This window comes from Sus scrofa, chromosome 3 (assembly GCF_000003025.6).
Source record: "Sus scrofa isolate TJ Tabasco breed Duroc chromosome 3, Sscrofa11.1, whole genome shotgun sequence".
Taxonomy (NCBI): Eukaryota; Metazoa; Chordata; class Mammalia; order Artiodactyla; family Suidae; genus Sus; species Sus scrofa.
In genome coordinates, this window is record NC_010445.4 from 58,550,841 (window position 1) to 58,577,782 (window position 26,942).

Sequence of the window (26,942 nt, forward strand, 5' to 3'; positions counted from 1 at the left end):
TTTTTCCCCCCTGTCTTTTAGTCCATGCTCAAGGATGCAGTGGAGAACAGTAGCAAAGCTATTTTTGTTTCAGTCCTAAGATAGTGGTTGTTATTGTTTATTATTATTATCGTTGTGGTAATGTGTGAATTCATTGTTCTGTCGCAGGGAATCCAGGCTGGGTGGACAGTCTGAATTGTTAGATTTCTGAGGATCTTGCAGTGACTCTGGGCTGCCTTCTAAACCCCACAGTGATCAGTACAGGGACCTGGATTTAGAGGGAACCACGTGTGCAGAGACACAGACACAAACCAGCCCGCTCTTACGATGCGGGCCTTCATGCTGGGGCAGAGCTGGCAAGGCTGCTTCTGCAGTTTCTGCCCTGGGCTGAGGGCAAGCCTGTCATCACCTTTTCCTCCTAGCAGATGTCCAGAAGGGATGTCTTTGTGATGGTTATTGCCTTCTGATTTGAGACAAGAGTGAGCTCTCTGAGATGATGTCAGGGCTCCACCACAGTTAGTGGATGGGCGGCCACTGTGTGTGCAGCCCTGGGTCAGGTGCTAAGAGGGGCTGGGAGGGTCAGCCATAGACCCCAAGCACAAGATGCTTTCTGTGGGGCTGAGGCAGTGACAGTGATGGACAAGAGACCCAGGACAGGCAGCACAGCCGTGTGGTACACATTCTAAGCCCCATCCAGTGACTGAGCAGGGGGGCCCAGGTGTCCAGAGTATTCAGGGAGGGCTCCCTGGCGTCACCAGTCTTCATGTTCAGTAGTGCTAAAGGTGCAGCTGATTTGGGCAAGGGAAGGGACCAGAAGTAAATGCGCTGGGGGATGCACAGGGGCCAAAAACACAAAGGAAAGTAAATGATCTCCGGCCTGGCTCTTACTCAGATGCTGTCTGAGCCTACAATTCAGCTTTGAAATTCATGGTTGACAGCCGTGCTCTCTTGCTGCCCCCTGCTGGCTATTGAGAACATAGCATCAATGACCCAGAAAGCCTCTTAAGATTAGGTTTCCTCTACTAGTTTTACTTAACTAGCATCTGCTGCTGTTATTCACCCTCCTCCCCAACATCCCTTATTTTGGGGGCCGAATTTGCGGCACATGGAAGTTCCTGGAGCCACAGCTGTGACTTACACTTCCTGCAGCAGTGCCAGATCCTTTAACCCACTGGGACGGGCTGCGGATCGAAGCAATGTTTCCACAGTGACCCAAGCCATTGCAGTCAGACTCTTAACCCACCACACCACAGCCAGAATGCCTGTTATTCCCTTTTTGATGGAGAGAATACATTTGGTGGCTGAACATGTTTTTAGGAGTAGTAGCAGGGTGTCCCAGAAAGAGCAGGCCCTTGGGGTGGTTGGACCAGGTGACCTGAGCGCCCCTCTGCTCTACATTCTTTTTTTGTCTTTTTAGGGCTGCACCTGTGGCGTGTGGAGGTTCCCAGGCTAGGGGTTGTTTCAGAGCTATAGCTGCAGGCATACACCACAGCCACAGCAACTTGGGTTCCAAGCCGTGTCCTTGACCTACGCCACAGTTCATGGCAATACCGGATCCTTAATTAACCCACCGAGTGAGGCCAGGGCTCGAACCTGCATCCTCATGGATACTAGTCAGATTCGTTTCCACTGAGCCACGAAGGAAGCTCTGGCCCTGGATTCTGATTATTGGCAAAAACAATATATGAAGCCTAGAAAGATCTGTCTCTGGGTGTCAGAGAAGCAGGATATGGGCAGGAAGTATTTTATTTCTTGCCTGAGGTAGGACCATGTGGTCAGATGCCATGGACTATGCTTAGCACTGAACATTGAAAAAAGACGACACACTCAGTGACACGAAGCTCAAGCTTTCCCTGCAGATTAGTCATGTCACACCAAAACAGGAACCTTGCTGTCGTTTTTGAGGGGAAGGCTGTGATTTGATTCTCCTTCCACTAGGCTCCTTTGCTTCTCTAGGACTTGGCCTTTGAACTGAAAAATCTACATAGTTTTGCTTAAAGTTCCTTCTGAAAGCTTCCTGGCATTTTACATCCTGTCTCTTAAAGGATGCTTGGAGCTGAATGTGCAAGTGTAATTAGGACACTGTCAGCACTGATTGTATGTATTATAAAGAAAACTGTGCCGCTCCCCTCTGGAGGTCACTGCCGCCATCCTTTCTTGAGGAGATTCTTTCCCGGAGCGTTCTGCTGTGGCCTCACAGCTGTAAGCTGCAGGGTTTGACTCTTCCCAGTTAAGGCAGTGGTGCCCGCACCTTCCTTGGTCGCTTACCAGTAGACTCTGAAGCCTGTGAACAGTGCCTGACCTGTCTCACAGTTACAACGATCCCAGATCCCCTGCAGTATCCCTGGAGGAGACTGGGGCCTCGGCTCTCCTAACCGGCCTGGGTTGCGGTGCTGTGTGCCTAACCTTGACCTTGCCTGCCCTTCTTTGCTCCTTTCTGCACTGATCCCGCCTCGCTGTACTTTGTCTCCTCTGTGTAGATTGTAAATGGACTTTAAGTGGTTGAGGGAGATGTGAATGAGGGTGGTGTGAAGGCCTGGGAGCCCCACCAGGTCCACAACCCCTTGGCGTTTTCTGACGAGGAGGAGGAAGACCTGCTGGATTTCATGTACAAGTTTAAGGAACCTCGAAAGACGGAGTTCCCCCTGGAGGTACACGGTGTCGGGGGCTGCCGGGTGGTACGTGTGTGTGTGTACAAAGGGCTCGCCTGAAGATCTGGGGCTCCTGGGAGCGGCATCTCTCGGGGCCTCCAACATCTCCTGAGTGTCTGGGGAAGGGAGATTTCCCTTCAACCAACAGGCAAGACAAGCCACAAGGCAGCATCCAGCTACTTGCCAAGGGGCGAGAAAGACCCTACTATTTTTATTTAAAAATAGGAGAGCTGAGATAGCGTCCAGTGAAAAGCAACCCAAATGAGTGTCTTGGGGGAAGAAAAATTCAGAATGTGCTATACGACAGGTTTTTACAATGAAGGCTTGTTCATCTCCGCGTCTCCTCTACCCAGCATAGAGCCCGGCACAAAGTGGATGCTGGTAAAATGTTATCAAGGGACACAGCCCTTCAAAATGACCGAGACAATACACTTGGCATATGTACTCTTGCCAGTTGTAGGTGCGGATGGAGTTTCGGCTGCAGGAGGGCCAAGCCCAGAGCCCCAGGGCCTTGCTCTGTGCAGGGTCACCAGCCGTGGGCTCCGGCGCAGGGTGGGCAGAATAGGGGGGCCCCAGTGTCCTCCTCTCTGTCCCATCACATCTCCCCTCCTTCCCCATCTGCTGCACACTGTGGCCTGAGAGTCCTGAGGCAAATAAGGAGTCCCTCTCTGTCCAGAGAGGAGCGAAGCTTGGGAGACGCAGGTGAGGCCGCGCATGGAAAGGCTCCCCTCCTCCTACACGTCAGCCTGTGGGCCGCGTTCACAGTGGGGCCAGCGTTCCCACGCAGCGCTCATGCGTTCATCAGATCCCTTCCGTATGTGGGGCAGGCTGGGGTCAATTTTCAAGTTAGAGGTTTTGGTAAAAGCAATTCCAGGTTTGGACTCTGTCCAAGGAGTCCTTTAGAGCCTGGGCAATGCCACGATGGGGAGAGGGGTCCTGTCCAGAGGGCACAGAAGGTATCAGGACCATTCTAGGTCTTGAGGGTTTGTTCCTTTATTGTTTTGTTTTGTTTTTTATTTTTTGGCTGCCTCCACACTCCCCAGCCAGGAATCAGATCTGAGCTGCTGTCGCAACTCAAGCCACAGCGGTGGCAATGCTGGATCCTTAACCCGCTGTGCTGTGCGCGGCTGGGGATGGCAGTTGCGTTCCAGCGTTCCCAAGATGCCTCAGTTCCCATTGTGCCATGTGGGGAACTCTTGGTTTTGTTATTAAAGCTGCACAAGCCCCTTTACTGTTTACCGTTAACCGCCTGAAGTGGATCCCTGAAACAGAGGTTTCGCTGGCTTTCTCTTCCTCGTCCAGAGGTGGGTGGTGAACATTTCCTAGTCATGAAGGGGTAGTGTAGGACTCAGGAAGCAGAAGGCCAGAGCCTTCGGTTCCTGCTGCTTTCCCTCCTGCCTCCCTTCCCATGTGCCTTCTAGGCACCAAGCTCCTTACTGGGAAATGGTGGCGAACCGACCTGCCTTCAGGAAAGCCCAAGTGTGGCTGGGAGACAGTGCCCCCAGAGGTGCACTCCACTGTGGGTGCAGAGTCCCCTGACGTCCTCGTCTGTGCAAAACATTGTGAGGATGGAGGAGGTGATCTGGGCCATAGGGGTGGGGCTCGGGAGTGACTTTGGAGCCCGGTGCTGGAAAGAGCCACACAGAGAGAGGAGGGAGGGCCTCCGGTCAGAAGGGATGGAGGTGTGAGAGGACAGTGTAGAAAACGAAATTGAGTAGAGAAGAGGGCAGGGGCAGGGGGTGAGGGTGGCTGGGGCCAGTGAAGCCCCTGGAGGGCTATGTTAGGAAGAAACATTTCCCTTTTATTGTGACAGTAACTTCCCCTGTGATTTGTGTGTCCCAGGGAAAGAGGGATCCCTGGATAATCATTTGTGGGGAGAGGAGGTAGAACACTTCGTACTTAAAGACAGTGTTTCCTTTGCGTGTGTGGTTTGCTGTGCATGAAAGGATTTCCCATCCAGAAAGAGGACCGGAAATGTGTTGATAGCAATTTTAAGCACGCCTCAAGGCCCGTTCCCCAAGGAATAAGAAAGACAAGGCAAGAAGGGGGAGGTATTTCTCCCTGCAGAGTCCCTGGTTAAGATCATTTTGCTCCCCAGGCAGAAACAAGATGTGTCATCCACCTGCACAACCATTCACTTGGGAGTTCCAGGGATTTAGAGCATAAAAAAAGGAGGCGCTGCCCTCCTCAACTGGCTCAGCTTCCCGGGTTTGATTGGCATGTGATTAATCCCTGCTGTGGAAACTCCGAGTGAGCCCCCAGCCCCATCCAGCCTCTTCACACATGTGCGTTTGGCCAGAGGTCAACACAGACCTGTCCGGGTGCTGCTGTCCTCAAAAGCTTCCGTGTTTACACCAAACCGAGGGCTCTTTTTTTCTGTTTTCTCCACCAGGCACCGCCTAGAATCCTTCGATCTCGCTTCAGGAAGAAAAGTACCTCATCCTCGGCCACTGAAACCACGTGAGTGAGATGAGCCAACAGCACCGGATCCACAGAATGTTTCTTCTCTGCCTTAAAGAGCTATTTATTCACTCATAACATAGAAACCCCGCAAGCTGGTGTGCTGAGCGTGCAGCCTTGGACATGGCCTTTTCTCTCCCCCATCTTCCACTTTTAAGAGCCGCCCCCCCCTTCCTTTCCTTTATTTTGCTGGGGAGAGGCTGAAGGGAAAGGTAGTGTGTGGGGAGGGTGTGATCTTTAAATCTTCTGAGGTTAGTAACTTCCACAATTGGGTTGTCATTACAGATGGCAGGGTTTTTAGAAGTAGACAAGAACCACCCCACACTGCTGAGATGTACATTTGTAATTTATTTGTTGCATACTTTGTTTTTAGTCCTGTATATGCAAACAAAGCAATTTTTAAACCCCCCCCCCTTTTGTTGTTCTTGGTACTAATACTTTGGACTCTGATGTACATATTTACGGCTTTCGGCTTAATATAGTGGGCTTGCAAGGGCTGCCAGAGGTTCTAATGTGCAAGAAAACTGCAAAAACAGAAGTGTAAGAAATTATTTTGATCCTAGAGAATGTCTCAGACGTGCTTTTGAAGCTTCCAAATACAGCTTGAGTACAACACCCCTTTCCCTGCAGGGTGATGGTCCATTCGCTTCAGCCAGTCAGTCAGTATACCAGAGACGTTCAGAATGAAGAGAGACAATATTTTAGTGACAGAGGTGAGTGGAATGAAGTCAGGGGAACAGCCTAGAATACAAGTTACAGGAAGCTCATCTCCCCCAGGGATCCAGGCTGAGGAGTCTCTGAATCCTTCTGGAGGATTCACGTATAGCGCTGTTGTGGGGAATCGCTGAGGGTTTCCAGTGCCTGACGACAACTGTTTCTCCTTCACAGTATCCAGGGCTCTGACTGGTTTCCCCAGGGAGAGGAGCCTATCGTCGGAGCGCCCTGTTTTAGAGAAAGCTAAGCAAAACCCAACTGATCCACTCAAACACACCTAGAACTGCGCTTTGTTGCAGATAGGCCATGAAGTGATTCTGAGACACCTGGGGAACGATCCACATGCTGGGTTCTCGAAAGGTCCTTAGAGGTTGAGCTCTTCATGGACGTGGCCTGCAGCTCCACGGGGCAGCTGTGGCTCGCGCCCCCTGTTCCCTACCTGGCTTGTGCAGAATGTGGACGAGAAAGCAGCATGCTCGTGGGCACTCCGATTTTACCCAAGTCTGGATCGCTTAGTTAGAGAACAAGTATCTTCTTAGTATCTGAGGAGACTCCCTTCTTAGGTTGAGAATTTTATGTGGAAAGAAGAATCTGGCTTCAGTAGCATTTTGGTCTGAGGCAGCTGCTCTCCACTGGGAGAGCTGAGCCTAAACGTAGGACTCGTATACTTGTGCTTAGAGTTGGTGTTTCCGTTCAGTGTGATGCATGCTGTGGCCACAACCCAGTTACTTATAATCCGTGGATTGTCTTTGTTCATAGATAAGCCCCGAACACGAGAGAATTAGTGTTATGTACCACAGAGAACTTCCCCTCAATCAGCTGTGGACAGGCCCAGTTAAAGACTGTTCCCTGACTGAGCTACGTGAACATACATCAGTCTTTGCTGATGACACACTGGCTGGATCTTAGCTGCCTCGGAAAGGGTTTTACTTGATTGTTACCAGATATGCATATTTAAATCCCTTCTCCCCACGATGCCTCTGAAGGTGACTTTGTAATTTACAAAAGGATTTAGGAAAATAAACCTAAAGGCAAATTTGCAGTTCAGAGGGCAAATAGAGGCTGCCTATTCATTGTCTGTGTCCCCCACTCACCAATACCTAACCTGCCCCCACACCCCTGACCCAGGGAGGACAGAAACCTTGTTTTCTTCAAGCTCACTGAATAGTTTCAGACAGAGGGAAAATATATGCTTTAAAATGTATTTACTTGTTACTGGGAGTACCCAGAATTATCAGAAACAAATGCAAAAAAAGCTTAAGCAGCTTTTTAATAACCTTTTTTTTTTCTTTTTGCCAAAATAATCAATGCCTTTAGCAGCAGAGATTCAAATCCTATTGTGAACAAGCTATATTTTCACCATTTTACAATGGAGACTCTTCACAAGTACGGGCTATTAAGTTTGCACTCAACTATGCCAAAAACAAGCTCAAAGCACTCTACTCTCAGACGCGCTGTATTACGTCTCACTTAAGATTTAAAAATATAAAGGTATCCAAACTGCTGTCTTAATGTAACTATTTCTCCTTCCAGTGTTGGTTAGGGAGTTCAGTTTTCTCTCTTAAAAACACTCACTGTACAACTGAGAGCAGCTGTCATTATTTCTGGCAAAACGTGTTTACTTATGCAACAAGCTGTGTATTTGTGTGTGGATGGACGTAAAATGTGAATGCCTCGAAGTGTACATGTAGTGGCGTGGCGTTCTGTCTAGAGGATCAGACTGAATGTTTTAAATTTGCCCGTTTACGGACACAGGCTGTTTACAAACTGCTGGCTGGAAAGTCTAATTTTCACGTGGCCACTTTTCAGTTCTTCGCCGTTGAGCACCCGTCCTGCGTCGGAGGCGATGAGATGTGGTGGTGGACTTAGAAACTGGAGAGTTAGGCATACTCCCTCCTGGCTTTGTGTGAATAGCTTGCTCACTTCACTGGCCTCTGAAACGTGTGTTCTCTGTAGTAAACTGTCCATGTGTTCGTGATAACAGTGCTTGTCAACCACGACCAGCCTCGAGTTCCTTCCCAGTTGTGTACCTGGCACAGTCAGAAACGATGAAGGATGTGCCCGTTTGCAGCGGCACACACCCAGAGAGCTGACGTCCTGGACCGTGACTGTGCCTGTTTCCCCTTTGTTTATTTCTGTAATCCCTATAGAACGACCTGTAATAAAATAGTATACTGGTCTGTGCATTAAAGGGTTGGTTGTAAAGTTACAGTATTCCAAAGGTTGAAGTTCTGCTGTTTTGTTACAATGCCTGATATATATCTTGAATAAAGTCTTAACATTTTTCTTTTAAAAGACATCTTTGCAATGTTGGGCTTATGAGGCAAGAGAAGATACTTAGTTTTGAAGCTGAGTGTTCAGCCACGACCTGGCCTGGTGCCCGGTGACTTGGCTCCATGCCTACTGCACAGAATTGTTGCGAAGAGAAAAAATTAAATGATATCAATGCTTTGAGAACCAGGTGACCACATAAATATAAATCGAGCAGCATGCTTGTCTTACATTTTTAAAGATCACCAGGGGCAACTAGGTAGCTGGGAAAACAGAGTTGTTCATCTGGAGGGCAGTTTTAATTCTGCAGATGGACCTCTGGTCTGTTGCTTTCTTTCTCATCTGCAGGTGCGGGCATTCATGCGCAGGTCAGGAGAGGGTGGTGCATGTGGGGGTGCCCCGGGGGAGGTATGGATGCCCTTGATGCCACTGCAGCCCTTACCTTTAAGGTATAAACAGGTACAAAGGCCTGGAAACTCAGACTCTGAAACATTACAGGGAAGCACTCATTTTCCTTTGTAGTCTGTGTTTGACACGAGGATGGAAAGGAGAGCAGCGGTGGAAAAGAAGATTCTGAGGACAGAATGAAGGAAGAGATGCAAAGGAAGGCTGAAAATCCGCTCATTTATTCATTTACTGAGCCAAGTCCAGTGCCAACAGAACCGAGATTAACTAGGTTAAGAGCTGACAAAAAACTGAAAAGCAAAGTTACAGGATTTAAAAGCTGACTGGTTCAGTGTCATGAAGAGGTATTTAGTATTTGTGGTGCTAGGTTAGTCACTTTTTTTTTTTTTTTTTTTTTTTTTTTGGTCTTTTTGCTATTTCTTTGGAGCCGCTCCCGTGGCATATGGAGGTTCCCAGGCTAGGGGTTGAATCGGAGCTATAGCCACCAGCCTACACCAGAGCCACAGCAACACGGGATCCGAGCCGAGTCTGCAACCTACACCACAGCTCACGGCAACGCCGGATCGTTAACCCACTGAGCAAGGGCAGGGACCGAACCCGCAACCTCATGGTTCCTAGTCGGATTCGTTAACCACTGCGCCACGACGGGAACTCCAGTCACTTGTTGATTTCCCTGTGAGTTTTCATGTTGCTAGAAGACTTGGGGAAATACACAAGATTCCAAGGAGACAGGCCCAGGTTCTGTGACTCACTAGCTGTGTTTTGTATTTAACCTTCTGTGTGCTTCATTTTCCACAAATCTAGGGATAAATCATATCTCCCTTGCAAGGTCGCTATGCAAGTTAGCTGTTTTGTGGAACCGCATAGTAGGTGTTCAATAAATTATACTTTTACAGATACCCAAATGTCATTTAGATAGACCTTTTAAAGTTTTGTTGTCAAACTAGAAAATCAATATTGATGATAAGCCCTGCTATCTACAAAACAAAAATTACATACATGAAAATGTCCTTTCCCCTAACCCATGTGCCTGTCAGCCCTTCCATGCCAGCCCATCTGTGGCTGCAGGGCCTGTTGCCAGCGGTGGTCCGGCCTCTCCTGTCCCTGGCCTAGAGGGGAAACCAGGGTGCTCTGAGGCCCCTTGAGACCTTGTCACACTGCACTGGACTCGTCAGAGGTGGGGGAAAAGGCTTCTCCTCCTCAGCTTCTTGGGGACTCCAGTTTCATCTTCAGCTTCCGGGGCTAAATGGAAGAGGGGAGGAGCCAGGCAGGTGCAAAATGGCACGGAGGGCTTGTCAGAAGCAGGAGACAACGAAAACCCATCCAAACAGAAAACCATTCCATGCTTCACGCTCTTGAGATTCTCACTGCAAATCAAATGTCTGTTCTTTATTAACTGGTCCCATAAATAGACACACACTTGGCCTTGGAGTATTAGAACACGGTTGTCACCCCTTTTCCTTTTAATGAACACACACTGGGTTCAAAGAATTCCTCCAATAATCCTAGTCTGACATGCCACAGAATTTCAACTTGGTTATCTTTTACCTTATCTATTAACAACAGAGGAAATGCGTCTTATCATCATCGACTATTATATTACAGGATGTAAAGCAGTGATTGAGGCACAGTCCTATTTAGTAATGGTTTTTCAGCTAGACAAAATGCTTGGTTGTTTGAAAATGCTTCCCAGACGATTCTGCCCTAGATTATAAACATCCTGAAAAACTGAATTTTCCTCAGTGCAACTGAACTGACCTTCTTCAAGGGAACAATGCTTAACTCTTACGTTGTGTCTAAAAATGACTGAGATTACCTCTTCCTCCTTAGTTTCTACAATGTGTCTTTGAAAATTTTGGAAAAAATTCATCCTCACAATTAAATATATGAACTCTCCAGGCTTCCTGTTGTGGCTCAGTGGGTTACGAACCTGAGGAGCATCCTTGAGGATGCAGTGTCAATCCCTGGCCTTGTTCAGTGGGTTGTGAATCCAGTGTTGCCATGTAGGCTGGAAGCTGCAGCTCCAACTCGTCCCCTAGCCTAGGAACTCCCATATGCCACAGGTGCAGCCCTAAAAAGCAAGAAAGAAATAAATAAAAATATGAAATCTCAAATGGATAAACTAACTTAAAAAGATAATACCTTTTGGAGTTCCCGTTGTGGCGCAGTGGAAACGAATCTGACTAGGAACCATGAAGTTACAGATTCGATCCCTGGCCTCGCTCAGTGGGTTAAGGATCCAGCGTTGCCATGAGCTGTGGTGTAAGTTGCAGACGCAGAACAGATCCTGCGTGGCTGTGGCTGGCAGCTGTAGCTCTGATTAGACTCCTAGCCTGGGAACCTCCATATGCCATAGGTGCAGCCCTAAAAAGCAAAAATAATAATATCTTTTAACTCTTGGTTAAAAAGCTTTTATTTCCCCTTATACAGCCTCTTTTTTTTGGTCATGAATGGGCATTCTGAAAGGCTATTTCATTTACTCTTCTCTCAATAAGAAATTCTGTTCCAATAAACTAAGTCAGAACTGTTATGGACACAGTGAACCTAGTATACTAGATTTGTGTTGCTACCCTAGGCTCCTCTCTGAGTGAAACTGCTCACAAGTGGGCCACTGGGCTCCAGACCCAGGAATACCCCCTACACTGGTCATTGACCCCAGATGAGACCTGGTATAAAAAGGCAGGCTGGCCCGATTGGTCTCTCAGCAATTGGAGGCTAGAGATAGGAACAAGCGTCGTGATTTCTTAGAAAAGAACGTCAAAGGGGCATTATATTATGAGGGTGCAGACACTAAGAGTGAACAAAAGCTGTGAATGAGGGAAGGTGCTGAGGAGAGAGGGGATGGAGCCAGCGATATAAAAAGAACCAAGTCATATGCATAGCAGACCCCAAGCCTAAGATCCACCACTTCCTGCTGCCGAGGCCCCCAGAGGTGCCTTGGATCCAGGATCACCATGTCCTTTCTGTTCCTGAGGCCTGGGGGTTAGTCCTGGGTGGGACATGGGGATGTGAAGGGGTTCCTGAGTTCCCAGCACATAACCTTAAGATGATGTCACACTTCCTGAGCTAACTTGTTAGCTTCATAACCTTTTAATGTCTATCCTCTGTCCTGACTGGAGAGTTCTTGCCATTAGTAAGCCTTTATCATTTGTTAAAAATAATCGGTAATTTAAAATTGTTTTTCTCTGAACAAATCTGGGAATGTTTAGCCCATTTTAAAACTTTGATAAATTTAATGTTGTAATGTTGGTACTGTGTATTTCCATATCCGATGGGACAGTTTACATCATGTTTTATACTATATCATCTTGGCAAAGACGTATACATGAAGATTCAGTAACTGGGTGGGAAGTCATCAAACTTCTCATCTATACTTTCAGGTTTGTTCGATCTTGATACTTCTGATAAGGATCATCAGCATACCAGTTTCGCCTCTTCCAGAAAGACGTTGTCATTTTATCTAAGAGCTTACTCTGGGTTTTATTGCAGAAGACAAATTCCCTTAAGCGTCTTTTTCGTGCAGCCGTCTTCTTCCATAATTTTTTCTTATAACCAGCCTGTGAGATAATGTTACAAAGACATTTAAAACATTTTATTATATAGGAAGCAACAGGTATCTTCACAACTTATGGTTTAGAGGTCCACTGGGAACAAAGACTAAACTTTCACAGGGGCTGGTATGTTCTTCAGAAAAATGTGATCTCAATGAGGGGTAGGCAGAGAAGGCACATGTAGTTTGAAAAAGAAACATTAATAATTTCAATAATTTCTTTCTTCTTCTTCTTTTTTTTTTTTTTGTCTTTTTAGGGCTACAGTGGTGGCATATGAAAGTTCCCAGGCTAGGGGTCGAATCGGAGCTGTAGCAGCCAGCCTACACCACAGCCACAACTATGCCAGATCCGAGCCACATCTGTGACCTACATCACAGCTTCCAGCAACACCAGATTCTTATCCCACTGAGCAAAGCCAGGGATTGAATCCGAGTCCTTGTGGATACTAGTCGGGCTTGTTACTGCTGAGCCACGGCAATAATTTAATATTTTTTAAAAAGATTATTTACACGAAAACCGCAGACTATAAAGCCAAATAAACTGTGGCTGGTGAAGTACAGGATAATGATAGATAATTATAATAGCTAACTTTATATACATAACCTTATTATCTCTTCAACAATTTCCAACAATAACATACTGTTCTCATTTTACAGATGAAAGAGAAACAACCATGCATTAGAGAAGTTAGATAGCAGACTGACGTCAGAGAACTAGAAGGGTTCTTGGCCAATATACTGCTGTTCTCCAAAGGTGGAGGATGATGAAAGGAGTACTGACTAGATGCTAACATTTATGTTCAGTTAGGGGGCCTGAGTATTACAAGGGCTTCGAAGCCCACTTCTCAAGTACATTGCATCATTTATTCTTTTCACTTGCCGGGGACCAATTTCTTTAGTAATACTTTTCGAAGAAATAATGACTACACTAAAACTATTATTAGAAGTGGTGAAGGAATGGTTACCACGTATGTAACCACATATGTTTAATCCAGACCGCCATATACACCATCCACTCATTAATTTTAAAGAATTAACTTTTTAAGAAACAGATAATTAGATTAAATATAAAAGGCATAATCATAGCCTGTTTAAACTAGAAGACCTCTTAGGTGCTGCCCAGGTTAATGCTTCGCTAAAACCACACACTAATTTATAGGACAGGTGAGACTAGAACCCAAGCTATTGGTAAGAGCACTTGGGTCCTTTGAACTAACTGAACAAAACCACAGCTCTTTGCCGAGAAGGCACCTTGGGTTCTGACATGCTTTGGTGTGTGTCCTCACTGTGACCAGCAACTTCTATAGTACAGTGATGCTTAGAAATAAGGTTATAAGAGTTGTGGCTTTAAAATGCCAGAGATTAGATGGTTACTTCTCATTGCTTATGATTTCAAATTTAAACATTCAAACCAAAATCTCCATATTTGTGTAGTAACATTCTAGTTTGCAAGCCAACCTGAGTCCCTGTGCATCTCTAACATACTGACAGCTGGTTTGTTCTCCTGCCCGTCACCACCAGAATAATCTCCTTTGAAGATTATGCTGTGGAATGTAACAAATGTGAAAATGCTTGAAACTTTTTAGACAATCTCTACATTCAGAAATGGAAGGAGGGGAGTTCCTGCTGTGGCTCAGTGAGTTAAGGATCTGGTGTTCCACATGCTGTAGGCGTGGTCAAAAAAAAGGAAGACGGGAATAAACAATAAAAATTAGCAACACCTGGATGAAACTGTGCTACAGAAAATACTTTCAGTTTTTATATATTTCTGTAAATTAACCCACCCACATTTTCTGTTTTCTTCTTAAAACTTCCAAGTAGTAAAAAGGAATTAGGATTCAAATAGTTATCAAAACTCAACAGTGTCTTGTAAAATTCTGGTCTTTACCTGCTTTCTAATTATCACCTACTCTGTGTTCATGAATAATAAGGACATGAATGGAAAAGCCCACATTCACATTTAAGACCTACTGCGGGGGAAGACAGAGGAGGAATAATTTGTCAGAATCCCTCTCCAGAGGCTGTGGTCTCTGACCAGCATAAGCACCGAGTTCTATCTGATAGGGTTGCCGACCATATATACCATACATCAGAGAAAGACTTGTAAAGTTAATGAAAAAAGTATATGAGGGACTAATGTTCTGCCATGAAAGATCAAGCCACCTGGAGAACCCAATCCAAGGTAGGCTGGAAACTCCCCAGTCCCCAACTCGGTGCCATGCAACCAAGTCCTAGCTCAAGTACACTTTGCTGTTTTAACGCTTTGGGCTCAAACAAAGCCTCCCCTGCAGGTTATTACACACTGGGGCCTTCAGAGGGATTCTGGAAATCATTAGAAAAGCCAGGCACAAGAGGAGACTGGAGACTCTCCACTGTGAATACTATTTTGTTTTATGAACGCTTAACCATGTTTTCTTCATGTGGATGTGCTTACATAATGCATAGCCTGCCAAGCCCAGACCTAAGCAAGCACTGTGAAAGCTACTAGGGAGATGGGGGAAGGTGTGGCGGGGGCAGGCTAGCTGAATTCTGTGTCAGTTTACTCTAAGCTCACTCTCCTTTTCTAAGCAAGGAACCGTGTGAAGACTCACCTTCCTCCTTAGCCACAGGCCAGAATGAAGTCGAAGGAACCTGTAGATGACAGCTTTCACAGTCTTCCTCTTGCCCTTTCGTGAACTGAAGTATGTTACGGTTCTGACTGGTGGCTTCAGGACATGTGGGAGCAAGGGGGCCACTCTAAAATATATTTTAAAATGCTTAATTCCACAATAAAACTGACTGAAAAATAAAATCCACTTCTATACTGTGAAATGAAGCAGCTGCACTGGAATAGAGCTTTCAATACACATTGTTACTTCGACCATCCTTGACACTAGGCCTAAATAAGAAGAGCAACTATTGGAGTTCCCGTTGTGGCTCAGTGGTTAATAAACCCAACTAGTATCCATTCGGGTTCAATCCCTGGCCTTGCTCAGTGGGTCAAGGATCCGGCGTGGCCGTGAGCTGTGGTATAGGTTGCAAAGGCGGCTTGGATCTGGCGTTGCTGTGCCTGTGGTGTAGGCCGGTGGCTACAGCTCCAATTGGTCCCCTAGCCTGGGAACCTCCATAAGCCACGGGTGCAGCCCTCAAAAGACAAGACAAAAAAAAGAATAGCAACTATCATCAACTTGCCAGCCCTCCATTATCTGGGCCCTCAATCCCTATGAGAGAATTTACCCTGGCATATCTTAGTACCCTGATGTCTTAGCCATCTGCCCTCTAGCTTATAAATTCCTAGAGGGCTTCAACTTGTTTTTATCCTTGTATTGTTACCGCCAAGTATGGTGCTGGGCACCAAGGAATGCTTACCTAAATATCTGCTGACTGAATGAGTGCCACAAGCAGCCCAGCCTTGTAGGGTGAGCATCTTGTTCACTCCTCACTTTGGCTGACAGTTTCCACCTGGGAAACCACATCTGGAACACCACAAGTGGGCCCCGTGTTGTCGTCCCTGCCACAAACATGTCTATTCTCCCATCCTATCATGCAAAGTCTATTAATTGTAGGCAGGCAAAGAATATCACCTACTTCTTAGATGCTGTCATAGGCATGAAGATTCTAGAGCTTTTGTCCAAGCATCATGTTTACTGAAATTTATATACTCAACCTGTTGAGGACTGGTGCAGTAGGTCCACACATGAGGTTTCTGACAGATGTGATAAGTCTGGGGGCAGACAACAAAGCCGATGTCTGAATATGACTGAAATGTCGGGAGGACAGTACAGAACTAAGACAGGCATTCTTGGCACAGTTTTGATAGGCTGAAGATGCCAAAATATGCAGCGGCCGTAAGATTCCTGGGGAGGGAGAGAAGCACACACACTTAATATGAAGCTCCAAAACATGCACTCAGCTATTTAAAATGAAGTAATGGATCAAAGCAACAAAGTGTCATACATAATTAACGGGTCCTGAGCTTTTTATCAACCTCATTGAGGTAGAGCTCACAGACCACAGTATCACCCATTTGTGAACAATTCAGTGCTTTCCAGTCAATTTATAGAGTTGTGCAACCATCCCCACCATCTAGTCTGATGTGTTCTGGTTCTACATTCGATAGTGGGGGACAAAAGATATATAACATTAATTCCTAACTTGATGAGACTGTGTTCCCACACATAAAGCAACAGTATGGCAAACGCAGACACACAAAAGCTTCACAGCAGAGCGGCCAGAGGATTCAGAAAGAAAACGGAAGAGGTACTTGAGCTCCCCTCTAGAAAATGAACCAGCTGCGAGAAGAGAAGGATGAACAGTGTCCAGGTAGGATGAACAGCATATGCGGAGGCAACAAAGCTGGAACAAATCTGTGTCAGAAGTAGGGACTGGACCTGCCAGAGGCTGAGCACTGCTGGCTTACTGGAGATGCCTGGGAAGTAGTGGGAAACCAGGTGGGCAGCTCATGGAGAGCCTTGCTGTGTGGATTCAAAGTAGTCCTCTTTATCCTTCAACTATGGCCAGACTCAGAGCCCCTGGCTGCAAAGCAGAATCACTCATAGAGGAGTTCCCGTCGTGGCACAGTGGTTAACGAATCCGACTAGGAACCATGAGGTTGCGGGTTCGGTCCCTGCCCTTGCTCAGTGGGTTAACGATGCGGCGTTGCCGTGAGCTGTGGTGTAGGCTGGTGGCTACAGCTCCGATTCAACCCCTAGCCTGGGAACCTCCATATGCCGCCGGAGCGGCCCAAGAAATAGCAACAACAACAACAACAAAAAGACAAAGACAAAAAAAAAAAAAAAAAAAAAGAATCACTCATAGAGCCCTGACTCTACCTGTGGACTCCGACAGAGGCTAGTGTGGGACCTGAAAATGTGCACTTTTTTTTTTTTTTTTTTTTTTTTTGGTCTTTTTAGAGCTGCATCCTCAGCACAGGAGGTTCCCAGGCTAGGGGTCCAATCAGAGCTATAGCTGCCAGCCTACACCACAGGCCACAGCAGCAGCAATGCCAGATCTGAGCCACATCTGCGACCTACACCACAGCTCACGGCAACGCCAGATCCCTAACCCACTGAGCGAGGCCAGGGATTGAACCCATGTCCTCATGGATACTAGTCAGGTTCGTTAACCACTGCACCATGACGGGAACTCTTGTGCACGTTGATAGGGCTCCACAGGATGATGGAACTGTGAAAAAGCTGGATTTGGTGATGGTTGCACCAGTGTGCAAACCCTCTGTAATTTACCCCCTCCATCCCTAAACCCACTAAATTTACTAAAAATCAGCCAATTGTATGCATAAAACAGGTAATTTCATGGTATGTAAATTATACCTCAGTAGTTGGTTAAAAAAAGCTCCACGGGTGAGTGTGATAACTAAGTGAGGGTTTAGAACCACTGCCTACTGTCCACTGCACTGATTTCACATACTGAGGGCAGTGTGGTGAAGAGGTGAAGGGCCAGTGTTTGAGTCAGACTGTCTGGGTTCATGTTCCAGCTCTACTGCTTATTAGCTGTGTGACCATGGGCCAGTTATTTAATCTCTCTGTGCCCCAGTGTTCTCAAATTTAAATGAGGTTAATCATAGTCAGGAAATGAGAATTAAATGAGATCAACCATGTAAAGTACTGGGAAGAGTGCTTGGCACAGAGAAAACATTTAATGAACTAGCACTAACAGCAGATAATAAGAGAGCTGAGGAGTTCCCGTTGTGGCGCAGTGGTTAATGAATCCGACTAGGAACCATGAGGTGAGGTGGCCTTGCTCAGTGGGTTAAGGATCCGGCGTTGCCATGAGCTGCAGTGTAGGTTGCAGATGCAGCTTGGATCCCGTGTTGCTGTGGCTCTGGCGTAGGCCGGCGGCTATAGCTCTGATTAGACCCCTAGCCTGGGAAACTCCATATGCTGTAGGAGCGGCCCTAGAAAAGGCAAAAAATAAAATAAAAAAAAAAAAAGAGAGCTGAGGAATGCTTAGCAAAGATGGAATAATGTTAATAGCTGCCAGAAGGAAGACTTAAAACTGTTATTTTGCTTTTCTGTTTTCTATCAAAGATAACTACTGTCAAACCGAAAAAGGAAGCATCAACATTAGTGAGTTAGGTGAAATCAAAGATTCAGGACACTGATGGGAGAGCCTTACACCAAGCTCCTGGAAGTCAAATTCTTTACTCAGTGCAGACCTTCCATCTTTCAAGTATAAATAATTTATATCCTGGAGTTCCTGTTGTGGCACAGTAGAAAGGAATCCAACTAGTATCCATGAAGATGTGGGTTTGATCCCTGGCCTTGCTCAGTGGGTTGAGGATCCAGCGTTGCAGTGAGCTGTGGTGTAGGTCGCAGATGCAGCTTGGATTCTGCATTGCTATGGCTGTGCTGCAGGTGGGCAGCTGAAACTCTGATTCGATCTCTAGTCTGGGAACTTCCATATGCTGCAGATGCAGCCCTAAAAAGCAAAAATAGGGAGTTCCCATCGTGGCGCAGTGGAAATGAATCCAACTAGGAACCATGAGGTTGTGGGTTCAAACCCTGGCCTCAGTGGGTTAAGGATCCAGCATTGCTGTTGCCATGCGGTGGGGTATAGGTCACAGACGTGGCTCGTACCTGGTGTTGCTGTGGCGTAGGCCAGGAGCTATAGCTCTGATTAGACCCTTAGCCTAGGAACCTCCATATGCTGCAGGTGCAGCCCTCAAAAAGAAAAAAAAAAAAAAAAAAAAAAAAAAGCAAAAATAAATAAATAAGCACATCATTTTGGCAACATCAGGCAATGCAGATTGTACGCATACTCTGTGATTCAGCATTCCAGTTAGTTTTATATGTATACACACACACACACACACACCCCTTAGAGAAACTCTTGCACTCATGTACAAGGTCAATCAGCTTTGTACCTAATTGCCCCAAACTGGAAACACCCCAGTGCCCATCAACAGTAAAATGTAGACTTGTGGGTAGTCACATAAAGAGACAATTCTATAGCAATGAGAAAACAATACAGCTTGTAGAACGAATGAATTTCACAAAGAAAAAGAAGACAAAGAGTACATACTGTGTGATTCCATTCATGTAATGTATTACTTAGAGATGCATTATAGATCTTAAAATTATTACAGAAAAAAAGACAAGGTAATAATAAAAATGATGTTTCTGTTTATGTCTGACAAAAATAAGTAGTTTGACTGGGGAGGCACACAGAAGTGGGGAAGAGGCTCCAAGGCTCCTGATAGTGTTCTATGTCCTGGCCTCTGAGTCAGTTATTCCCATGTTTGCTATAGAGTCATTTGTTAAAGCTATTCCTGTATGCTATATACATTTTTCTTTACATGTTATATTTCACAGATACCCCACGTAAACAAGCTCTTCTGTAAGAGTCGGAAATTTTACACCTCTTTATTTCTATTCCTGCACACAATTTTATCCTATATTTTTGTGCAAATAATTTATTGATAATCTTGTCGTATTTGAATGATCTTTAAGTTTTCGCATAAGTCCTTAGAGCCTTCACTTCTGTCACCTTTTTTTTTTTTTTTTTTTTTTTTTTTTGCCATTTCTAGGGCCGCTCCCGCAGCATATGGAGGTGCCCAGGCTAGGGGTCGAATCGGAGTTGTAGCCGCTGGCCTACACCAGAGCCACAGCAACGCGGGATCCGAGCCGCGTCTGCAACCTACACCACAGCTCACGGCAACGCCGGATCCTTAACCCACTGACCAAGGCCAGGGATCGAACCCACCACCTCACCTCATGGTTCCTAGTCAGATTCGTTAACCACTGAGCCACGACGGGAACTCCTCCGGTCACTTTTCTGTTAAGAAAAACTTACGACTGCCCTTGTGCCAGGGACTGAGTAAACCAGAGCCACAGTCCCCGAACGTCGTGTGAATCTCATACATATACGCTTACCACGTGCCAGGTACTATGCAGGCGCTTTACCTTCACGAACTCATTTTGCCTTCAGGTGGATGTTAATATACCTATTTTAGAGCTGGAGACTCCGTAGTTCAGAGATATTAAATAATTTTTCAAGGTCAAAGGTGGCGAGTGTCGGGTCCCAGCCTCTAATCAGAAATTCAGATCGGACTTTTCTGCCTCCTTCCACCCCAGGTCTTCTGGTTTGTTTTCTAAGGATGGTGGAATGGCTAGGAGCGGTAAATAAGCGCAAACTGGGAAAACCCAGGTCCGGAAGGGTCTGAAAGTCTCGGTAACTTCCGGTGCTGACCCCGGAGATAATTCCGAACAACACTCTGGCATCAAATAAAGACACCCCCCCCCTTTTTTTTCCTGCTAACCTTCACGATAAACGCCCAATCCATCCTGCGCCAGGGCCCACTTCTGTGAATCGAGCGCACCCATTTCTACTGACCTGTGGCTGCTCTCACAGCACCGGCAAAAGCGGAGGCCGCCATCTTGCCATCCGACCCTACGGCAGCCTCATTGGGTCCAAAAACTTCAGGGCAAAGGAATTTAGGCAGAGTAATCTGGGTGGAGTCGAGGGGGAGGGGGAGGGGAGGGGGAGGGCGAGAATGAAAAAAGGGAAGACACTAAGTCTACCTGTATTGAATGCCTTTTATATATGCCAGGCTGTCCTTCACCGCTGTAAAACAAGTGCCTATAGAATAGTCCCTGGCATATAGTAGGCTGTCAATACAATTTTACCGAGCATTTGCTTGAAAGATGTATTTAAGTACATAACATATTTGAAACAATTTATTTTTGCTCATTTTATTACATTTATTTGAGAGAATAAAATGTATCCTTCCAAAGGTGGTATATATTAAGCTAGATGGATAGGAAATAGCAATGTTATTAGAATTTTTTAAAAAATGAATGCCAACTATAATCAAATGAATGTAAATATCCTAAGGATTCCTCCCCCCACACACACATATACACACGTATTTTCTTTTTCTTTCTTCTTTTTTTTGTGTGTCTGTGTCTTTTTGGGGCCACACCAGCAGCATATGGAAGTTCTGAGCCATAACAGTAACTCCACACATATTTTTTTCTAATCAATAACACTGCTATTTGGTGGAAGGACATTTCATCTCTTCTTGAACACTATATTCCTTATCTTATTCCTGAGAATTAGTAATCATCCACTAAAAAAAAAAGTTCATTCAAACAATAAAAACAACAAACCTCTCTTCCATTCCCGTTGCCTAAGATGTTTGATGCATAGACAATATATGACAACATTTATTGGTTGAAATGGGTAAGGGTCAAACACTGGCTCTCAATGAGTTCACATTTAATGAGGCGGCAAGTACAGACCATAAATACAAGGCAGATAAGTGACTCAAGGGGCAGTTCAGTTAAGGAGACTGCTGGTTGGGGTGATCAGGGACAAGGAAGTAGAATATAAATGGGTCTTAAAGAATGGTGAGGATTTTTAACAAGGGCAAGGTCACTCTTGGTAGTAAGAACACTAGGAGCTGAGGTAAGAAGAAAGGGAGCCAAGACAGACACAAGATGTATTTAGAGCAGTGTTCTCAAACATTTTGGTCTTAGAACCTCTTTACATGCTTAAAAACTGAGCATCCTAAAGAACCTTAAATTATATGGATTATGCCCATTAGTATTCATTACATTGGATAGTAAAACAGAAAAAAAAATTTATAGCTTTTATTTATTTATTTTTGCTTTTTAAGGCCACACCTGAGGCATATGGAGGTTGCTAGGCTAGGGGTCTAATCCAAGCTACAGCTGCTGGCCTACGACACAGCCACGATGACATGGGATCCGAGCTGAGTCTGTGACGTACACCACAGCTCATGGCAACGGCAATGCCAGATCCTTAACCCGCTGAGTGAGGCCAGGGATTGAACCTGCAACCTCATGGTTCCTAGTAGGATTCATTTCTGCTGTGCCACGACAGGAACTCCCATACCTCCTTTTCTGACTCTGCCCCTCCGTCTTCCCTCTTTCACTCATAAGGATCCTTGTGATTATACTTGGCCTGCACAGATAATCTTGATAATTCCTCAATCTCAAGATGCTTGATTTAATCACACCTGCAAAGTTCTTGTCATGCAAGGTAATATATTCACAGGTCTCTGGGATTAGGAGAATGTGGATGTATTGGAGAATAATTATTTTGCTTACTGCACTTATTGTCATTTTAAAATAACAAGTATGAGAGCTCTCTTGTGGCACATCAAGTTAAGGATCTGGCATTGTCATTGGAGAAGCTTATGTTGCTGCTATGGCATGGGTTCAACCCCTGGCCTGGGTATTTCCACATGCTGTGGGTTGGACAAAAAGGAATAAAATAAATTCAATAAAATAACAATTATAAACCTTTTCCATGTTAATACAAACATATTTTTATGAAAAATAACTATTTCAAAAAATTAGTGAGAAGAGTGGCATTGTTTAAATTTTTTTTTTTTTTTTTTTTTTTTTTTAGGGCCACACCTGCACCATATGGGGCTAGGGGTCCAATCAGAGCTGCAGCTGCCAGCCTATGTCACAGCCACAGCAACACCAAATCCAGCCGAGTCTAGGATCTACACCACAGCGTGGCAACGCTGAATCCTTCAGCCCATTGAGTGAGGCCAGGGATTGAAACTGCATCCTCACGGATACTAGTCAGATTCTTTTTTTTTTCTTCTGCTTTTTAGAGCTGCATATGGAAGTTCCCAGGCTAGGGGGCGAATCAGAGCTGTAGCCACCAGCCTACGCCACAGCCACAGCAACGTGTGATCTGAGCCACATCTTCAACCTACACCTCAGCTAATGGCAACGCCGAATCCTTAACCCACTGAGCAAGACCAGGGATCAAACCTGCATCCTCAAGGATGCTAGTGAGATTCATTAACCACTGAGCCATGACAGCAACTCCTGAGGACAGTCCATTTTAAAGCAAAAAAAAAAAAAGTCATAAATTGCACATGAAGATGGGGATTAAGGACTTTATTAAATGACAAAAACTATAGAAATTAATTTTGGAGTTTGAAATCTTGAAGATGGAAAAGTTGCTAATGATATTGAGGCCCAACGCTGTGCCATACATGGCTGGAGGAGATGTTCATTGACATTGAGAGGTTTATGGCCAAGGTGTTAGAAAAGTCATCACACTGGCGTCAGCTAGCATGAGAGCAGTGGGCAGGGATGGGCTGGCAGGGCTGCCGTTTAATTGTTAAAATTACTAAAAAAAAAAAAAAGTGGGCGACTGCTCTTGAGGCTAAGTGATGGCAATGTGAAATATCAAGTATAATGTAATTACAAAATTATTCGGAAAAGCAGTAAACCTATACAAACATAAGTAATCATTTGATTTTAGATAATTTTATTTTTCTGTTTTTTGGACTTTTAGGGCTGCATTGGTGGCATATGGAGGTTCCCAGGCTAAGGGTCTAATGGGAGCTGTAGCTACCAGAGCCATACCAACGCCAGATCCCAGTCTGTGATCTACACCGCAGCTCACAGCAACGCCGGATCCTGAACCCACTGAGGCCAGGAATTGAACCCGCAACCTCATGGTTCCTAGTTGGATTCGTTTCCGCTGCGCCCCAACGGGAACTCCTTAGATAATTTTCAAAGTCACTTCTTTACAAATGGGATTCAGTAGCGTTGTCTACCGCTAGGGAGAACTACAATGAACTATCTAGTTAAGACTTGAAGTACCTTACACACGCAATAGATAAGTTATTTAGTTTCTATGATATTGTGATAAGATCATTACTAGTACTAATAGTATTGAATAGTGTTCAATATTTAACATATGTTTCCGTGATTACAGAATCGGTGGAATGCTTTGAACAGTGTTTCTGCACTGACTTCATCTCACAGATTGTGGCCAAAATTATCTTTTTAAAATACAAACTTGGTGGAGAAAGCAGTGTGGTTTAATATGGAAGGAGTAGAGACTGTGGAACCTGAAGAATCAGGGTCCCTATCCCTTCTCTGCTATTTATTAGATACATGAACAAATAATTTTGCACAAAGGTCTCCTCAGTGTTCTCTCACCCAGCCTCTCAAAAGCATGACTCCCTGAAGGACTGTCAAACAAAACAAACGCGGAAACCGAGACACTACCGTCGTTTACGTAACTTTGGGCAAATCCATTCCTTTCTACGAAATATCCAGCCGACGGAAAAGGCTGAGCCACTTTCCTGCTAGAATTCTCCGAAGAATCACACCTGCTCAGTTTTCGCAGGAACCGAAGCCCCAGTTTCCGACGTCCTCCAACCGGTTCAGTTCACCTAGTACCCTGGGCTTCCCGCTACAGACCAGAACCCGAAGCGCAACCCGGAAAGAGAAAGCGCCCTTTCCGTCCCGACAGAGCCCAGCCTCTCGGAGGGGCTTGGACAGGGGCAACAGGAGGTTGCGCATGCGCAGTGGCGGTGGCTGCCCTTCCGGTACGCAGGGCGCGGACAGGCGGCACGGACGCAAGCACGCTTGCGCGCGCGCACGGTCTCCCCTTCTCGCGCCGCCGCCGCCCCTGCTCTCACTTAGACCCGCAGCGCCGTCCGCCGCGCCGAGATGCTGCGGGCCTGTCATTTATCCGGCGTGACCTCCACCGCCCAGGTAAGGATCAGGGCGCCGGAAGAGAGTGTGTGGTGACGGGCAACCTACTGAAAGTGGGGGAGGCTTTGTCTCTGCCTAGGCCCGGGGACAAAGGCGTGTCTCAGGGCCGCCTTTATCGCGAGAGTGTCGGGTGGGCCCGTGAAGCAGTTAATTCGGGAGTTTGCCAGACTGGGATGACTTGAGGGTTATTGCTGAGCGGGATGGGGCATGAGGAGAAGGTGGCGGGGAGGCGGGCATAGGACGGGAGGCACGGCCTAGGGGACGTGCCATCCAATCAGCCCTGCGCTGCCCCAGTCTAGGACCAATCGAGGCTACTGGCGCTCGGGTCGCCGGTTGGGCGCGTGATAGGTTTCGCACAGTCGGTGGTTGAAGGTCGACAGGGAAAAACTACACTTCCCAGCAGGATACGCACAGCCTTGTCTTATTGCATCTTAGTAAGGCCGTTCTTGGACTGCTGGAGTCCGCGTTTTAGGGGTCAAGGTTGTAATTATCACGGAGGAGGGATTGCCCTTCTTTTTGTAGCTGAGAACACCTCTTGAGCTCTTCGTTCTCTGAACAAAAATGAAAGGTTGTAGTTTATGGAGCTCGAACTCTTGGTGCTCAAGGAAGGTTAGGCGACATGACCTTGTGCTCATTTCTGAGATTAGCCTGTGTCTCCAGGTGCTGGGACAACTTTGGCACACATTCAAGGAGGTTAGAAACCCAGTTCCTTTTATTTCTGCATGATTGTCAAAGTAATTTGCTAAAATTAAAAATAAAAAAGGTAAACCTATTCCCACTGCTCACAATTAAAGAAAATTGGTATTTTGGCAAAATGTGATGTTGCAAAACAGGTACTGTGACTCATGCAATTGAGCAAAATCCCTAGACATAGTGAGTTAGAAATCATAAAAATCAAACTTAATTTTTTCTTTCAAGTTTTCTTATTTCCCTTTCATTTTAAGGGTAAGAGAAGCAGCCTCTTCCATAGGAAAGTGGGGTGTGTGTTGGTTTTCTATTGCTATATAACAAATGCCACATATTGAGCAGCTTAAAACAAAACCGTTTCTGGACATGAATGGGGTTCTCTGCTATGGTATTGTCCCCACTGTGGTTCTCATTTGGAGCTAAGGGTTCTCTTCCAAGCTCTTGTAGTTTGTTGGCAGAATTGTAGTTTGTTGTGGTTGTAGGGCTCAAGTCTTTGTTCCCTCCCACCCCACACCTCCGGGGTTTAAGTGGGTTTAATTCGGAGCTGCAGCAAGCTGCATCTGCAACCTACACCACAGATCATGGTAACACTGGATCCTTAACCCACTGAGCAAGGCCCGGCATCGAACCTGCGTCCTCATGGATACTAGTTAGATTTCTTTCCACTGAGCCACGATGGGAACTCCCCCTCAGACCCAGATTTAAAGGGTTTATAGGATTAGGCCAGGCCCACCTGGATCACCCCCTTCTGATTAAATTCAGGTCATCTGATTAGTAACCTGAATTATATCTCTGATACTCCTTTTGCCATACAACCTCGGATCATGGGCTTAACTGCAGGGGGCAGAGATCATGGCGGCCATATGAGAGTCTGGCCCTGTTGTGATGCCCCAGTTGGGCTAGGAGGGGGCAGGATGCAGAGCTGCCTTTTGGGGCGGGACTGTAGAAGTTTGTCTCTGGAGCCCTCCTTTCATGGCACTCTCTTCATTATTTTGCCCTCAGGTTACATTGTCACTGTCTGCAGTAAAGTCCAAAATTACTTTTTCCTTCCTTGCCTTTATCAAAATATTTTCTAAAAACTTAATGGGATTCCATTTAGGAAATTAGAAGAAAACTGGTCAAAACTTACTACTAAAATATGAATCCATTTCTAGCCTACAACCAAGATTTCTTACCTTCCTAAAATTTCTGTCTTGTAAAATTCATTGGTTTATTCTTATCTTCTCGTTCATTCCATGGTGTTTGATGTGTTATTTTGTGAAACTCTTTTCGCTCTTTTCCCTTTTCTCATGTAGTATCTTGGGTCCCAGGTTACCCTTCATCTTTTTCATTTTCCTTTGTTGAGTCTGCTTTTTCTTGTACCCCTGGGAACCCAAGTATCCCAAGGAACTCTCTTCCCCCTTCTCCCCCTCTCCCTAGCTCTTTCTCTCTCTTAAATTAAGACCTTATTTTTTTAGAGCAGTTTTAGCAAAATGGAGGGAATTTACCACATATCCTGTGTCCCCACACATGTATAGCCTTCCCAGTATTAACACCCCTCAGTAGAGTGTTAAATTTTTACAATCGATGAACATACACTACCATATGATTCTCTGATGTCCATAGTTGACATTAGCATTCCCCCTCCCACCTTTTTTTTGGCTGCACCCATGGCATGTGGAAGTTCCCAGGCCGGGGATCGAATCTGAGCTGCAGCTGCATCCAGAGCTGTTGCAACACCAATCCTTA

At 45.7% G+C, this 26,942-nt stretch overlaps 3 protein-coding genes across 17 annotated transcripts in view; 2 read left to right on the forward strand and 1 right to left on the reverse strand.

The window, feature by feature from the left end:
• Positions 1-8,103, forward strand: part of REEP1 (receptor accessory protein 1) — a 122,625-nt gene extending 114,522 nt beyond the window's left edge. For 4 of the 8 annotated variants that reach the window (XM_021087288.1, XM_021087289.1, XM_021087290.1 and 1 more), the window contains 4 exons: positions 2,479-2,630; positions 5,023-5,090; positions 5,721-5,803; positions 5,979-8,103. In XM_021087288.1, coding sequence (XP_020942947.1) covers positions 2,479-2,630; positions 5,023-5,090; positions 5,721-5,803; positions 5,979-6,085 — 410 coding nt within the window. In that variant the 3' untranslated portion in view covers positions 6,086-8,103. Of the gene's footprint in view, positions 1-2,459; positions 2,631-5,022 lie in introns of all 8 variants that reach the window. The other 4 variants (XR_002342544.1, XR_002342546.1, XR_002342543.1 and 1 more) reach the window with 3 other exon arrangements.
• MRPL35 (mitochondrial ribosomal protein L35) lies at positions 8,683-24,270 on the reverse strand. Of its 2 annotated transcripts, XM_003124936.4 has the most exons (5): positions 24,140-24,270; positions 20,362-20,476; positions 15,677-15,866; positions 14,622-14,766; positions 8,683-12,037 (listed from the first exon to the last, which is right to left on the reverse strand). In XM_003124936.4, the coding sequence occupies exons 2-5, from the start codon at positions 20,402-20,404 to the stop codon at positions 11,849-11,851; spliced, it is 567 nt and encodes a 188-aa protein (XP_003124984.1). In that variant the 5' UTR covers positions 20,405-20,476; positions 24,140-24,270; the 3' UTR covers positions 8,683-11,848. The 2 variants fall into 2 exon arrangements, with proteins under 2 accessions (XP_003124984.1, XP_020942951.1); XM_021087292.1 differs by lacking the exon at positions 24,140-24,270 and having other exon boundaries at positions 9,849-12,037; positions 20,288-20,436.
• The window catches only part of IMMT (inner membrane mitochondrial protein), a 57,163-nt gene continuing 54,555 nt past the window's right edge, over positions 24,335-26,942 (forward strand). For 4 of the 7 annotated variants that reach the window (XM_021087284.1, XM_003481170.4, XM_021087285.1 and 1 more), the window contains exon 1: positions 24,341-24,527. In XM_021087284.1, the coding sequence (XP_020942943.1) occupies positions 24,483-24,527 (45 nt within the window). In that variant the 5' untranslated portion in view covers positions 24,341-24,482. Of the gene's footprint in view, positions 24,528-26,942 lie in introns of all 7 variants that reach the window. The other 3 variants (XM_021087287.1, XM_021087283.1, XM_021087282.1) reach the window with 3 other exon arrangements.